This window comes from Strix uralensis, chromosome 7, assembly GCF_047716275.1.
Source record: "Strix uralensis isolate ZFMK-TIS-50842 chromosome 7, bStrUra1, whole genome shotgun sequence".
Taxonomy (NCBI): Eukaryota; Metazoa; Chordata; class Aves; order Strigiformes; family Strigidae; genus Strix; species Strix uralensis.
Genome location: NC_133978.1, coordinates 20,253,634 through 20,269,906, shown reverse-complemented (window position 1 = coordinate 20,269,906; position 16,273 = coordinate 20,253,634). Strand labels below are relative to the sequence as shown.

Here is a 16,273-nt window from a genome sequence, read left to right as displayed (position 1 = left end):
TGTGTACGTGTTTGCTTGAACCTTAGTGAAAGAACTACAAGCTAAGTACTCTTTGCATTTCTAGCACCCTCTAGACATTGTCACATAAACTCTGTTATCTCTGTGTTATAAGGCGAACTCTGCATTTCACTCCTGAACTGACAGCTACTATCTTTGCAGTAGGTATGAGTGAAATGTATAAATGTTACTCATCATCTTGAAGTTCAGGGACTGGCAGCTTAGTTTACACCCCCGTTGTCAGCTGCTGAAGCAGAGATCCTGGTCCGGCATTGCACTGATGCAGCCAAACACGTGCTCTTTTCCACTGGTTCTGCTGCATGGGCCATAGCCTCTGGTGAAAATGAAGACAAGAAGGGGAAAGAGGGCTGTGATGGGTGGAGTTGTATTTTAAACTGCTATAGCCCTTTCTGTTGTGAACATCTGCCCCCAGACAAATGAACAGATTTTTAAATTTTTTTTTTTTTTTTGCAGCTCAGCAGACTCATTAACATAGGATAACTCTCCGGAGTGAGGTGTGCGTTTGAGCTGAAACAGTCTTTTCTGGACAAGTAACAGCGCTGTAGGGACAGTGTTGGTACTCATGTGCTTTGTTAGGTAATGGAAGAAGACATTTCTTCTCCAGGACTGTGCAAGGTCATCTAATGAGGTTTCTAAGAGCAGAATCTGGCACAATCTCAGAACAGTATTCTGAGAGGTCTGTATTTGGGGGACGTCTGTCTGTTACTGGGGTTGGAGGGAAACCGTGCTGGATTCAGACTGCGTGCTTTCCCTGAGGTCTTGCATGTTGCAGCTGTAAGAGTCACTGATATCTCAGGTGCATCCAGTTCTTCACATTAAAGGTCCTGCTCTCAGCTCAGGGCAGCTAGTGAATGAATGAGAGCTGTAAGTTTGAAAGAATTTTGCAGGTGGTCACAAATTGCAATTTCCTCTTTAATCTGTGATAGGATTACTGAGTGTTGTCTTGTCATGCTGGGGAAATTGCTGAGCTTCTGTGAAACTTTCCCATGCTTAGATCTTTGTGAATGGTGTCTTGATGCAACCTGTAGCATTACAGAGGAAGAGTGTACCTTCCTGAGCTACTGAGGACTGCAGACCAGTGATCCCAAACTGAACTATTAGAGCCTAGCCAGCATCATCTGCAGTCAAGGCAGAGGAGGCTGAGGAGCGTTGCTGGGGCAGATGAAGTGTGTTAAGCAGTTTCCCAGCTGTTACCTGTGTGGCACTGTATCCATGACAAGAATTCCAGAGGCGTGTTAATCCAGTTCCCATTTCCATCTGCTGCTATGCAGGAAGGAATTTCCATCTGGAATTCCTACCTGCACTTCTGCACATCAGGAAATGTCATGTGAGGTGCAATGGTTATATGCATCAGTCTGATCACAGTTGCTTCACAGCTGGCTTTGCCTCCTCAGTCCCATTTTGCATCTGACGTTAATAATGAGTGCCAGGAATAATTAAAAGCTGAGCCCAGCCCAAGCAGCCAATTGGAAGTTACTGGTGACATTTGTCCCGAAACTGGAATATTTCCCACAAGAAGGTACCTTTGATTGTGTGGGTTAGCTTCCTGTTCTCTGCCAATTCCCCATCTGCTTGAGGTTTTTATTTTACCACTCATTTCTAGTGTCTGGTATTTTTTCATATTTTTTTCTTCTTGCTTTCTCTTCTGTGTCCTCTACACTCTTGTGGCTTTTCAGACTTTCCTTTCTTAACCTCACTGTCTCAGAACTATGTGCCAAGTTTCCTGTTCCCATACCATACTGATCCCAAGTATGGTATTTATTGGCCACTTTCCCATCCCTACCTTCCAGTATTTACAGGAGTGACATGGAGTTGCCCTTGGCATTGTAAACAACTTTTGGTGACTCGGCTTTCTCCAAATCCTTTTTGTTTCAAAGATGAAATTAAAAAATAACTTGGAAGCAGCATTTGGGAACACTGAACCAAGAAAAGTGAATAGATTCATTCACTTAGGTTAAATTTTCATGAAGATCATGAAAGCCTCTTGCACTCGGCTGCAGTTACATGTCTGTAGTTCTAAAATAGAACGAAGGAAACCCGTTGCCTGAAGTTCGAATGAGATGTGCTTTATAGAGGAACTGTGGAGTAATGTATGTTTTTGAGTATTAAGGATATACATTGTCTTAGTAGGTTACGAAGGTAAACACAACTTACCTTCTGGCTTCTCACAATTTGCTGAAACACTGGTCCTGTCAACAGATCTCTTAATAACCCAGTTGTGTTCTTTATAAGGATACAGCTTCCCTAAGAGATGCACAGGTGTGTGTGCGCACACTGGTTCAAGCAAAACTTGGCATAGTAAAATACAGCTTGTTTTCTTGATGAAGGATGAGAACTAGTTTATTGTAACTTCCAACTTTACAGTACAAATGAAATGTGACCACTTTCTTTGTAGAACTGAAAATCTGGTTTTAGGTGTTATGCTTGTAGATGAGCTGCTTGGGGGTGAGGGGTTTGGAGAGAAAGGGAGATGTCCCATACTTTATTTGTGCTGTATGGACAGTTTTACAAAGTCTTACATTTTCCTGTTTCTTCTTCTCACGTGCTGCTTTTCTGCATGCTTCTCTCCACTCTGTTGAAAGGGGAAATGTTGCTACAGTATAACCTGGTTTTGAGGGATTATCAGAAGATGTTTCACTGCTGAGCGTGTATCTCTTTGGTAAAGCAGGGGCTCTGAGGTTAGCATGATGAAAGGTAACTTCCCCTGCTTTCCCTGACTACTTTTGTCAGTGCTCTGCCTGCTTCTCGCAAATGCAGCTGGAGTTGCTCTGGGAGATTTAATGTCCTTGTTTGCACTTGGGAAGGGAAGCTGGCCAGCTGCAAGCTTTAGGTGATAGCAGGAGCTCTCCTTTGAGGGCCTTCCCCCTTGCTCTGGGTGTACTGAGGTGAAAGACCGAGGCCTTGTGAAAGCTAGTTGTCTAGTCTGGTGAGCTGGTCAATGGATGGGTGGGAAGTGCTCACAGATGCCAGTGAGGGGTTAGTCTGCATATGCAGAACCTATAGGGACAAGCTGTTGCCCAGTCGTGCCATTTGCATTCATATCTGGATGACAGAGTGGTCTGGACAGGCTGCTGACTCCTTCCGAGTGTTCACATATCCTGTGGTGTAAGGGCTGACTTCTGAGAAGCCACAGCTGTCGGCTCCATGCCGATAGCCTGCCAGCTTAGCCACGAGGAAATGGATGACAGAGCAAGCTGCCTGCACTGTACAGCAACAAGTCAAAGTAACTGGCTGTTTCGTATTAGTTTCTAAAGCTGCTAAATGGCTCGTGAAGCCCATGGCCATGCCTGTGTTTTCCCTGGGCTTTTCCCAGGGGTGAGTTTCTGCAGGGCAGCTGTGCGGGGAGCTGGGCAGGGCAGGTGAGAAGGGGCCAGCACAGGGCCGCTCTCTGTAGCTCAGCTACTGACACTTCCTGGAGCGGGGCACATTCTTCAAGGGGAAATGTGGTTGGGTTTCTTGGACCGCATCTCCTCCCCTTGCTGCTATTCTCACAAGTATTTCACAGACTCTCAAGCGTGGCCTGAGGTAGCCTTCGTTTAAAGGGGAACAGAAGGGCCCTCAAGTCAAGGCAGAGCCGTTTATAACCACGAGCTGTTGGCCTGCAGCAGCTGCTCATGGAGAAGCTCAATTCAGGTATTCACTTAACTTTCTAATGAGTCTGTTGATCTCCTCAGTGATGGCCTCTCTAGTCTGGGTATCATTACAATGATGTAATTGCAGAATCTGTATATGCAAATGGATTGTCATTACTCAAGTGTCTTAGTGAGTGGGAAGCCTGATCTAACAACACGTCCCTTTAGAGCATGGATATTATCGAATGTAATGGGATGGTTTCTTCTTCTAGTGCTTGCATGTTCACAAGTCAGTAGCATGTGACTGGAACTTGCAAGATGACCACAGCATCACTTCACTGCTTATGTGGGAAATTGGTAATTTGTAATTTCAGAATTTTCTGACTGAAAAAACAGATGAATAATTCATACCCGAAACTCCGGTGCCTGTTCCGTCAGCTGTTAATCCTGTTACTGATTAACATTGCTTGCTTCTTCCCGTATTACCTAACAGCTCTGTTCTTACATATGACCTCTGGGCAGTCAACTCTGTTACAAGTATGCAGAAGTGCAAGACAGGATCAGGCAATGTCAGAACTTCTTAAAAGCTCAAGTTATTCTTTATCTGCTAATTTGTTTCTCGTGTCAAATAACATCAGTAAACCAGAGAGACTGGGGGCCTTGCTCTCTCCTTTCTCCTCTCTTATCCTTGCTTACTGTAGATGTTGTAGCTGAGATCCAAAGCTTTAGGTTTCATTTTCCTCTGAATGCTTTCATTTTCCTCTGAAATGGACCATCTGTTGGGCCAGTGAGGTACTAATTACCACGCTAATGGTTCCATATTGGGGTGGGGATGATGTCCTTAGTATCAGGATGCTGGCAAGTGTCAGCTCTCATGTGTTGCAGGAACATTAGTGCTTTGCTGTAATTTGGTCATCGTTGGCTCTCTCTTATCTGCAGTGAGCTTAGTCTTTCTGATTTAGTCATGTTGGAAATAATCAACAGAGATTACAGAGACACTATTCTAGTAACAGTTGCCTCTTCTCCTCCCCAAAAGACACGGTGTCTTGCTCTGCATGTGCCAAACACTTGATGTGATAGCTATCATGGAGGGATGTGGGACCAGTGCGTTATTTTCTCCTGTGCAGCTGGGCAGTCTGGCATTCCCAGGTGGGAGTAGTCCACTTTTCCCAAAGAGAAGGGTTCCCAAAACTGTGGTCTGGTTCTTGCAGCTGATGACTTAGGAGAGTATCAATTAAAATATTGAGTTAAGGAATTAAAAACCTCAGTCCATTTTCTGTAATTCTTACTACCACTGTCTGAAAATCCAGAAGATCTCCTTCAGTATATAGCTTTGTGTCAGTGTAGTTTCCTAGTCAAACCTGCAGATCTGTGTTGGTGCAGTGTTAAAATCTATTTGCTAAATTACATGTACTGTTCTAAGTTTGTTTAGGAAATGTCGATGTTAGTGGTGATGCCTTACTTGAACTTTACAAAGCTGCAGATTTTTGGCTCTACTCTTTCTACAGCAAACATTAAAGCAGCAATCTACTTACACTCATGTGAGTAGGCTTACTTGCCATGTGGAGTGATTCACATACTTAGTTAAGCATATGTGCACCACTATTTGTAACAAAAATTTCAGCTGAATGATTCGCTAAAATTATGTGGCTTAAACTGTCTCCTGAAAGCAAAGTTGCATTCATATAATTCATAAAATACCATTTAAATGTATAGAAAATATTAAAAAGAAATAATGTGCATGACAATTTCAAGTATTCTAAGTCGTTGGTAATAATAATAACGAAGTCTAGATTTAAATTCCTGACTGTCTTCCAGCTTCACTGTTTGAAGCTAGCAGGACACGAACTCCTAATAGAAGCCTGCATTAATAACTTTGGCTCTCTTGATTTGTGGAAACTTGAGGCACCCAGAGGTTGGGGGATTCTGAGTAAAATCTGGACTGTTGGCAGCTTCACTGTATGGATGCCACAGGTTAGACAATGCAGTTGGTCACTTAAGTCTTCCTCATCAGGACTGAGCATTTTGAATAGAACATTTCTTACTAAGGTAAAAACTCTGCCAGCCCAAGTCTGATATTTTATCTAGTAAATAATTTATACTGCTCTTTATAAATGTGTTTTACAGTAAGTAGTAAATAACAAATAACTTCCAAAATGTTGTCTTAAATCCTTGACTGCTCCGCAGTTTCCCAAGGTTTGGAAAATTTTGGCCATGGGAGACAGAGTTTTAAGAATTCATGCTAGTCTAACAATGGGAAGTCATTGACTTTCACCCTGTGTTTTGGGAGATAGGAGCAAAAAGGTGTGAATTGTGTGAATCAAGAGGTAGAAACTAGATACAAAAGTGTTCTCTACTGAGTAGATACAAAATTGTCTGTTGTTTCCTTTCTCTATTTGGGGAAAGTATTTCCTGGCAGGGGTAGGAGACCTGTAATCTATTTTAATTCTTGCTAGGTTTTTTTGCAGCCAGTGATCTCAATTCAGTTCGTTTGCTCTTCTGTCAATATCCATGCTGTTACTGGGTAACAGGAATGAGAACATCGTTTTGTACACACACGTTGTTTTGTACACACAGATTGTAAGTTTACTTCTACTCTTGGGTCTGTTTGGGTAGAGTACTGTTATTCTTCAATGCAAAGGCTCCAGTACGCTTCAGTTTCACTCTTGTATAGATACAGGAGCTTATAGGTCTTGCTTGAGGAACAGGATCTCTTCAGACTACTGCCCCATGTTGTATTTTGTTGACACAATAATGAATTTGGGAGGTGGGGTAAGCAACATAAGCAGGATCCAGAAAACTAAAGATACTACTGAAATGAAAGAAAAGTTGGTTTTCTTAATTTACTTTAGGAGAGGAAGACTGAAGGCTGCTGCCCATGCTACAATGTACGCAGAGCGCAGCTGGAGTCAGATGAGTCTAGTTGCCAGTAATTCTTATATTAGACATTAACATACTAATTTTCCTATCTAACATGAGAAGGGGCTATCCATCTCAGCAGAGTGGCGTTGTTTGTTTCATAAGCACATTCAGTGCTACTCCAGCACTTTTGTGTCTTTGTGAATGTTTCCCAGCAATCCTTGTAGGGGAAAAGAAGAGGAAGCTCTGTAGTTTCTCTTTCTTCAACTAGATCCCCTTTTCTGAACATTACTTTGAGAAGAATAGCAAGTTACACCCCACCTCCTCCCTGGTTGTTTCTCAGGATGGATGTGTATGATACACATTTTCAGCAAAGGGGAGTGATGTAACAGGACTCTGTATGCTTTGTTTTAGACTCAGGCTGTGACTCTGTGACTGATACAGAAACAGAAGACGAGAAGAACCCAGTTTACTCCCACAGACTTGCCATGAGTGAAGAACATGGATCATCCAAGAGCACTGGGGACCATCTGGTGGTGCAGCCTGACCGCATACAGTGTGGGGTACTGTATGTCCACTCCTTGGGCTACTTTCTCACTGTAGGCTGGTGCAACCCATTACACTGCTCTGTAATGGACAGCTTTATGGGCCTGGAAATTAGTCCCTAATTCCTTCTCTGACACCTTCCCTTTCAGACCCCTGTCCTCAGTGTCTCTGTTTCATGAGCTTGGTTTCCTAGGCCCAGAAATAGCTTGGTAACATGCAGTGCCCAGTGTTATCTAGGCTGCAATGTCACTTATTGGCAGATAGTCTCATTAACATAGCTGCTTGTCTTGTGTGCTGCGAGGCAGGTTCACACTCTTGACTTCCCATCTTCCATTGTGGTGAGATTTAGGGGAGTAAGGTAATTTCAATGAACCAATTAACTCCACAGCCTGGATGTAGTCTAATATGACAGTTCTGGTGCATGTCCTGCAAGTGACTCCAAAGAGCTTGGATCATGGCTTCCTGTCTGAAAACCTGCATTTCTTAGTATGACATCCCCTCAGATGGAAAAAGTCTAAGCTTCTTCCTTTGTTCTGTTTAGAATGGGGCTGTGTTGCTTGAGGGAAGAGACTGATAGATAGTTGAAACTAAGTCATTTTATAAATCTGCAGTTTATCAGCTTAATGCATGTATCTATGCTGGTGCAGGCTGTAACAGAAGCCACCTACCCAGTTACTCCATGACTGGAAGATGCTCTGAAAACTGTTCAGGACCATGAAAATGGCAGATGATAATTTATGTGTTAGTTGCAATGGCAGCAAAATCCCTAGAAAAGGGACTTAACAAAGTAAGTGTTCTTACGTTGTGAACATGCATGTTGTAATGCTTTTTCTCTTAGGTGCAGACAACAGTTTATATTATCATGAAATGCAAGCTCGATGGTGAAGTGAAAACTGAAGTTGAATTCTCTCCAGAGAATGCGTCGTCTGTGCGTGTTCTGGCTGAGATGGAGAACGAGTACACAATCTCTGTGGAGGCTCCAAGTAAGCTGGGCTGAGATATTCCCCCGCCACAAATTGCTTCCTTTCTATCTCAACCTGCCTGTCCTGAGAAGTGCCAGAGAGATAAAGGTAAAGGTTGTGATGCAGGAAAACCTGAGGCCAGGAAACCTTGAACTTGCATTCTCATCTGTGATACTTTTGTGATGAGGAACCGAGATAGACTGCTGCTTGGGGACTCTGTTTTCCCCTCAGCAGCGGCAGGGTTGCAGTGTGGAAACACCTTACTGGGAGTTCTGAGAGCAGATTGCAGCTTGTAAAGCGCTTTGAACTTAACTGTGTGTTAAAACGACCACCACATTAGCGTTGGCAGGGCACCAAGAGAGGGTAAGTGCCAGTAAATAATTGCATGACTATAACAGCATGTGCTCAATGTGTGATGATCTCTCTGTGAACAGTGGCTTCCCTTTTAATTTAGATATGTTCTGTCACTCTAGATATTTACATTTACAAACCTTGGTTGTCTAAACTTTAGGTTCACTAAACTTTAGGGGCAAGATTTTGGAGCCTTACAGATTGATAGTAGTTTCCCAGCATGACTTTATTTAGTCTACTTTGGTCTGTCCTCTTGAAGATTCATTGTGCCAGCTCTGAGAATAGTCTAATAGTCATTATAGCAACTTCTGTAAAGTCAGTGAGGTGGATTGATTTCAAGAAGGTGACATCACCCACACAAAAATGTTCAACTTAATCTGTCTTAAATCAAGATTTGTAATTTAAACATGGACCTGGAAACTACCTTGCACTTTGAATTATAACCATGACCTTCACACTGATGGAGTGTACAACTATGTAAGCTCTGCAGTTTGTAACAGTAAAAGGAATATATTTTTAAGTCCTTTCATGTATGACTAACTATTTCATAATTTCCTGAGTTGTTTAACAACCAAGCATATATACAGGGAAAGATTAATTTCAGTAGGATTCAAAATATTTGTGTTTGAAAGTTCAGACCTATGCACACTGGACAAAGAAGATCCCAAGGTGCGGGTAGGAGATAAATCCTGTGCATGGGTAAAGTTGCAAAGCTGTAATTCTTTTAAGTTGATTTTGTTCAGAGACTAGTGAGGCTGACAGGGGTTGCAAAATCCCTAATGACTTTTCTGGTTTCTCTTCCCTTCTTCCCCAGCTCTCATATTTTATGGCATGGTTTAGAGACTGCTCCAGAGAAAGACAGAGTGGAGAGATGTGAGGCTTTCTAGTTTGAGGTGGTGTACTTTTAACATTAGTGGTCCAGACTACTGTTAGCAGAGGATCTATCAGGTCACAGGTGATGTGCATTGACATAGCTATAAAGAAGGTAGTTCCAAAGTACTTTCCTATCTAGTGTTCAGACCAACATCATCTCCTTTTTTTCATGACTTCATGGTTTTGGTGTCCAGCTGGCAGTATCTCCAAACTCCTCCCTCCTATCCTCAGGGTATTTGATTCAGACTCATTCCCATTGTTTATTCATAACGGTGATTTATTCTCTTTCTTTTCAAAGATTTAACCTCCGGGACAGTGCCTCTGCAGATATATTCAGGGGACTTGATGGTGGGAGAAACAAGCATCGTCTATCATACCGACATGGAGGAAATCAGCCGTCTGTTGGCTAATGCAGCCAACCCAGTACAGTTCATGTGCCAGGTAGTGACTCTAGCAAACAGCTGCTTTGGAAACCAGCTCTTTCAGAGGCTAGACAAGTGGACATAAGCAAAAGTGCTTGTTGTGAAGTAGCTCTTCTGAATGAAGAAATGCAAAGTTATTTAGGAATTTTCACGTAACCTTGACATCCCCTTTTAGTGAAAGCATGGATGCTTTTTCTGTTTCTGGAGCAAATAGCTGGCTAAGGTGACTCAGGGTATCCAACTAACACATGCAGTCAATCAATACTCACATTTAGACCTTGACGTCTTGAAAAGATTGGGATGACAGAACTTGATATAACAGAAAGTACCATAATGAAATAAATTGTTTGGAAATTTGTACCTAAGGGTTCTTGGAAAACATGTGAAAAGGTAGCAAAGATTCATACTAGCTGAATGAAGTAATGTAAAATTTGTTTATTCTTAGCACTTATTTCTTTAAAGTCACTCCTCAGTTCTCATATCATATTTTGCACAGTTGAGATATCTGAACACTATTAAGGGGTAAAGCTTGCCCAAGCAAGTTCTCCAGATGTGTTGTCTTTGCTGCCTGCCTGCATGTCCCTGATCAGCCACGTGTAGTGGAAGCCTACAGAGTAGTGGTGTTAGTCACCAGCATACCTGGGGCAGGGGAGACTGTCTTTCCCTTTCTTTTTAGTTGAAGTTGTGGAGCCGTTGGTACTGGGCTGTACCTCTACTTGGGGAATAGGCCTGCTTCCCAGTCTTTGGCTAAGAACCAGTCCAAAAGCCAAACCCAGTGTATACTCAAAGCAATTCAAAATGGACTAGCTCATACTTAGAGCAGGAGTGGCACTTCATTGGAACAGTTTCAGAAGTAAGATTATACCTGTCAAGGAAGTAGGAAGTAACAGTTTTCTGTGCTTTCAGTTGCATAAGTGACTTTGTTATTGTACTCTGTCTTGTGGAGTGTATGGTTCTCATCTGCTCAGATTAATGGTGCTCTGTTTCTGGACCAGGAAGCTATTCATGTTCTTTGCTTGACTTGAACACTGCTACCTTCAGTGTTTATGCCTACTGTTTTTTCATATGTGCTAAATAAACACCTTATAAATCTCACCTAAACTGAATCTCCAGACTCCCCTGAGCAAAATCACTTTCCCTTTATCTCTAGGCCTTTAAAATTGTGCCATACAGCATAGAAGCACTGGACAAACTGTTGACTGAGTCACTCAAGAAGAACATTCCTGCCAGTGGCTTACATCTGTTTGGAATCAACCAGCTGGAAGAAGAAGATATGACAACAAGTAAGTTGAAAGATTTTTGTTTTCTTTTTAAACTTCATCTGTATCAGTTTTTTTACCTTGGAGCGCCTTAAAACTGCAGTGTGTGGTACCTGCAGTGTGTGGCACCTGGTTGTCTCAAAAATCTTGGATCTCAGCTAGGAAGCTAAATTTCTGATGATGCCTGTAGAAGGGGGATTGCTGTTTTGGTTGGGTGAGCCTTTTTTTATTATATGCATCAGTCTCACTTCCTTGCACTGTGACAGATGCAGCTATGAAAACAGCTTGAAACACAACAAAAGTGAAAAAAATGATGCTCCCCAAAATGTCTCTTTTATTTGCTCCCTTGTTCTTCTCCCAGTCCCATGTGGCATTTCTCCCCAGCCCAGTCCTTTTCCACCACCCCTATGACTCTGCTCTAAGGTGCACAGTGGGCACTCAGCGGTTGGATTGGTGTGGCACCAAGACATGGTTGCCTTACAGCAGCTGGATCCTACTGGAATGATGATCTAAGAGGTCCTTGCAAACCTGTATCCTACATACATTAAGCTGTTACAGTGCCTGATAATCCAGTAAAGGTCATAGGACTTCAGCCTGGATATGTGCTAGATACCTCAGTTAATTTGTGCAGAGTTAGTTCTGTTTTGAAACTGTATATATACTTTTCAGGGCTTTCACACCTGCTTTGATCTGTGTGTTTGCTAGGAATTTTGTTTCTCACTGGCTCTTTTGCTGCTAGAGACAAGCTTAGATTCTAACAGGCTCCTGTTCTCACAGATCAGAGGGATGAGGAGTTGCCAACACTTCTTCACTTTTCTGCAAGATATGGGCTGAAGAACCTCACCGCCTTGCTGCTTACATGCCCTGGAGCACTGCAGGCCTACAGTGTAGCCAACAAATATGGCCACTATCCGAACACCATAGCAGAAAAGCATGGCTTTAAGGACCTCCGCCAATTCATTGATGAATATGTGGTAAGAGGAAGCAGCAGTCCTGCATTGTCCCACAGCAGGTGTGGGCAGTTGCACCAAGCTTGGCACTTAATGTGGGAGCAGGACTGATGGGGTAATAAAGGGTGCAATGTGGAGTGGTAGGGTGTAGAAGACAGACATTCAGCCACACTGAAAGCTTCCAGGCTGGAGGGCTGGGTACATCTCTGGAGTTGGGGGAGTTCTTGGAGCTTTTGCACAGAGCAAATAAGATGGAAGCAGAGACTGCCATGCTGGGTTTCCTTATCCATCCATCTAATGAAGTTTCTGCAGGGATGTGGTTGGTACCTGGGGTACTCTTCTAACCTCTCATCTTGCAAAAACTATAGCCCCTTCATCCCACTTACTTTGGGGAGTAATACGGGAGCAGAATAAGTTTGGGAAGGTACAATCTGAGGTGCTCTCTGAGTAGTCGTACTACAGTCTGGATTGCTTATTAGCTCATTCCCAGATGATCTGTGTAGTCTGCCTGTTCCACTTGAAATCCATTTCTTCCTGCATTAGGATAGCTGTCTGTTCCCTACTTGTTCTCTCTGGTAGCCCAATTCATAATTCAGTTCTCTTTGAGTTAACGCCATCCCCAGAAGAGGACTCTGATTTTTCCAGATTATGACATGGACCTGACTCCATCTTCACCAGGCCGTTGTTTCTGTGGGGTCCTTTGGTGTGCATGGGGTTTATCCTTTCTTTTCTGTTTGAGTTGTTGCCAGCCTGTATGCTTCAAAATAACAAGCAGCTCCTTGACTCAGATCATGTGAATTCTTGAGCAGATTTTATTTGCCTTTACTGTCTGTTGAAAAGTTGTGTGTAACTGTCCCTAACAGTTGTCTGAATGGTGGGTGATAGATCTGCCAGCCTTAGTGTGGTTCTGCCAGACAATTACAGTAGTGTTTAAGCCCTATTTAGGAGGCATGGGTGGTTCTTAGACTTGTGGGTTGCTTCTTGACATAAGCATGAATTTAGGGTTCCATATTAGAGCTAAATAAAGGTAATTCCCTGTTCTGAGATCAGGAGGGCTGCAGGAACTGTAAATTGTGTTATTAAAATCTTTGGATTGGGGTAGGTGGGAGATGCTTAGGAAGTCCTTCCAACCTCTTATTGCAGTACTGTGCTCCTCCCATGTCCTCTCTACCGGCACAGTGACAGAGCTGTGTTAACAGTAGGTCCTGTTTACTGACCATCAAGCTATCTGTGCAGCTTAATACCAGAGCACACAAATTATTTGCACCAGTGTGTTAACTGCAAGGTAGCGACTTGAAGCACTACTAGTATGGATATCTGAAAATCCCAGTGAACCCCTTTACTCACCTAATTTTCTCTCTGGCAAAAGTTGCTCTGCACCTCCCATAAGCATCACAAGAGCAACCTGCCTGGCCCATTTTAACTGTGGAGGGAAGCATGTGTAGACAGTTTTGACATACATGCCCTGTGGATTGAAGGCCCATGAGGTGGCGGTTGTGGATGGAAGAATATCTTTTAATATGGCAAGATAGTTAAGATGGCAGTGCTTGTGACATAGTGGGAACTTGGGGAGGAGGCTGGGATGGAGCTTTATATTTTGCTCCCTTGTGTGGTTTGGTGAAGATCTGCACCACACACACCCCCCATCCTCCCCACCCCATGTTGCAAATATGTGCAAAAGAGTTCTGCTGTCCTGTGAGTCGAAAGTTGCCTGTATTACATGAACAGCTGCCTGTTATGAGGTTTCCTGTTAATCTCACAGAAAAGGGTCTATGCACTCCCACTCTGGGTGTTAACGTGCTGCTGCTAATGCCAAGAAACTGAAACTGAATCTACACCAAAGCTAAAACTTTGCTTTTTGCAAGTGCTCCACATGCAGCAAGCTTTCCCCCTATGGTCAGCCACGCTTACCCCAGAATAGCCTTTGACAAGCATTTGTATTTTTAGGATGAGCTTTGCTTATGTTGTAGGAGTTTGCAGACATCAGGTAGGACATGAAATTGAGGTGGTGAGAGGCTGTAATGACTATTCAGAATGTGTCAGCACCAACTTGTTTCACCTTCATTACCTATTACAACACAGATCTTGAAGGCTGGGCCCAGACAGCTGTAGTGGGAATTTAATTCCTCTGAGAAGCCTTAGTCTTTGGGAGTGGGCTGCTTTTAGAAGGGTTTTTTTCCATCAGTGATGGGAGAATGAGATATCTTTTGCTTGCTTTGATTCTCCAAATCCTTTATTTAAACGAGGCTTGAATGTTTGGGGTTTTTTTCTTGCCCTCCTTCCTCTCCAGGAAACAGCAGATATGCTGAAGAGTCACATTAAAGAAGAGCTGATGCAAGGCGAGGAGGATGAGGCTGTTTATGAGTCCATGGCTCATCTGTCCACTGATCTGTTGATGAAATGTTCCTTGAATCCTGGCTCCGATGAAGAGCTTTATGAATCCATGGCTGGATTTGTACCTGGTGCCCCAGAAGATCTTTGTATGTATATTCATAGAATCGTAGGATGGTGTGGGTTGGAAGGGACGTCTAAAGGTCAGCTAGTCCAACCCCCCTGCAATGAGCAGAGATCTCTTCAACTAGACCAGGTTGTTCAGAGTCCCCACCCAAGAGGCCTAAGCTGATCTGTATCTCTTATACATAGTAGTGCCTCAGTTGATTTTCAGAGTAAGGGCTGGTTATAGTTTTTCTGCTCTCACCACAAGGAAACCATGCTCCAATTCTGATAGTGACTGGCTGATAAAACTGCTCTAAATCTTTCTTTGTTTGCCAGTATACAAGATCAAGAGCTGTTTCCTCAGTGCACTGAGGACTCCCTGAACCCTGAGCAAGTGAATTAGCATTTGGAAGAGGGCAAATTTTCTACCATGTCCTGCTTCTCCCTCCTGAAAGCTAGGGAGGTAGGAACACTCTGACTTACAGACACTGTTGGAAAAGAACACTATGTAAAATGTGATTTTACTAACAACTGGGAAACTGAAAAACAAGAGCTGAGCTTCTACCTCAACAGCTTGACAACAAAAGAAAGTGAACATCTAGAAATATGTGTACTGAAGAGATTATAATTAACAAATCATTGTTCTAATCCACTTGGTTTATTGCTAAAAATATAGAGCTAATTCTGATAAATATGCAAATGTTTAGCTTTTCACCCTTCCATTAATATTCAGTGAGGCCGATTGCAAATAATCAAGTTAAGTACCTATGTTAAGCAATTGTAAATTTGCTGTACTTATCTGCCTATTTTGTCTGGCTTCATCCCACTGATATATTTTATGATTCCCATGATGAGCAGAGAATCTAGCTTATTACAGTTTAAGTACCTGCATAAGTACTTCTAGTGTTTCTGCAGTTTTAAGTGTGCTGCCTCAGGAGAAAAGCTTTCTTACTGAAACACTTTTGCTTATAGACTGTATCTGTCCTGGGCTGGTTTTCTCCTCTTTTAGATTAAACGACATTATAAAACACATTTTTATTGATTATGGAGTCCAGAAGACATTGTTGGTTCTCTGCCTGAAATCATAAAGCCTTCTCTCTGAAGTTTTGTTTGGCTGCTGTAGCAATAGTTTTGCTACCAAAACCAGGATTTTTCTGCCTTCAGGTGGAGATAAGTAGTAAGGCCGGTTCGACTCCTAAGGAACAAAGCTGCTGTTGTTTGCAGTAATGGGGTGGGAGTTTCTAGATGTTTGGAAGCTCTGCCTGCAATCAGTGCACCTCTGAATGGGGTTGATTGACTAAGTCTGTGGAGGGGGAAAAAAGATGCTTAAAGCCACTAAGTCCAACTTGTCTTCTTCCACTCCTGAAATGTCCAGATCTCCCAGAAACTATGCAGGCGGATATTCCTTTCTTTCATGGGTGCAAATCAAGCTCCCTGTAATTTACCACTTTCGAACCGGACTCTGAAAAGCCTCTCTGAAAATATTCTTAGATTCATTCAGATTTAGATCAGAATTGTTTCCTATCAAGAAAACCATTTGCCAGCCTTGCAGACTGTTGGTGGAAGAACTAATTGTTTTAAGGTGCTTTTTACTTTTTCCCTGCTGAAGATCACCACCTCCCTCAGCCTCAGTTGCTTGTGTGTGTGTTCACTTGCATGTTTCTGTCAAACAAACCACATTAAGGGGAACAGTTCAAGTACACCGGTTTTCCTGCCCTCACTCTGATTGACAGATCTCGGGAGGGAGTTTGGCTGGTGTTTTGGATGAATACATGGAACAGAGCCTGCCTGGCTGACAGGCATGGAGATGAAGAGCTAGGATAGGTTGCCATGGGATGATAAAGGTTGCACATTTAATGCCTAAGTCAGGCTGCTTTCCTTAAGCCTCCTCAGTTGCAAAGGCCCAGCAGGCATATGTCCTTTAGGGGAAGATTCTGCAAGCACAGCTACATCAGCAGGGTGGCAGAGGTCTTTGGGATCAGCACCAGAAAGTTCTAGGGGTTTGCAAATGTGCTGCAGGCTCTG

At 43.0% G+C, this 16,273-nt stretch overlaps 1 protein-coding gene across 2 annotated transcripts in view; it reads left to right on the top strand.

The window, feature by feature from the left end:
• PIK3AP1 (phosphoinositide-3-kinase adaptor protein 1) overlaps positions 1–16,273 on the top strand; it is a 44,847-nt gene that overhangs the window by 14,712 nt on the left and 13,862 nt on the right. Inside the window, exons 1-7 of one of the 2 annotated variants that reach the window (XM_074874753.1) lie at positions 3,539–3,651; positions 6,864–7,012; positions 7,834–7,978; positions 9,480–9,622; positions 10,754–10,886; positions 11,640–11,836; positions 14,103–14,292. In XM_074874753.1, the coding sequence (XP_074730854.1) occupies positions 3,633–3,651; positions 6,864–7,012; positions 7,834–7,978; positions 9,480–9,622; positions 10,754–10,886; positions 11,640–11,836; positions 14,103–14,292 (976 nt within the window). In that variant the 5' untranslated portion in view covers positions 3,539–3,632. Of the gene's footprint in view, positions 1–3,538; positions 3,652–6,863; positions 7,013–7,833; positions 7,979–9,479; positions 9,623–10,753; positions 10,887–11,639; positions 11,837–14,102; positions 14,293–16,273 lie in introns of those variants that run through there. The other variant, XM_074874752.1, reaches the window with a different exon arrangement.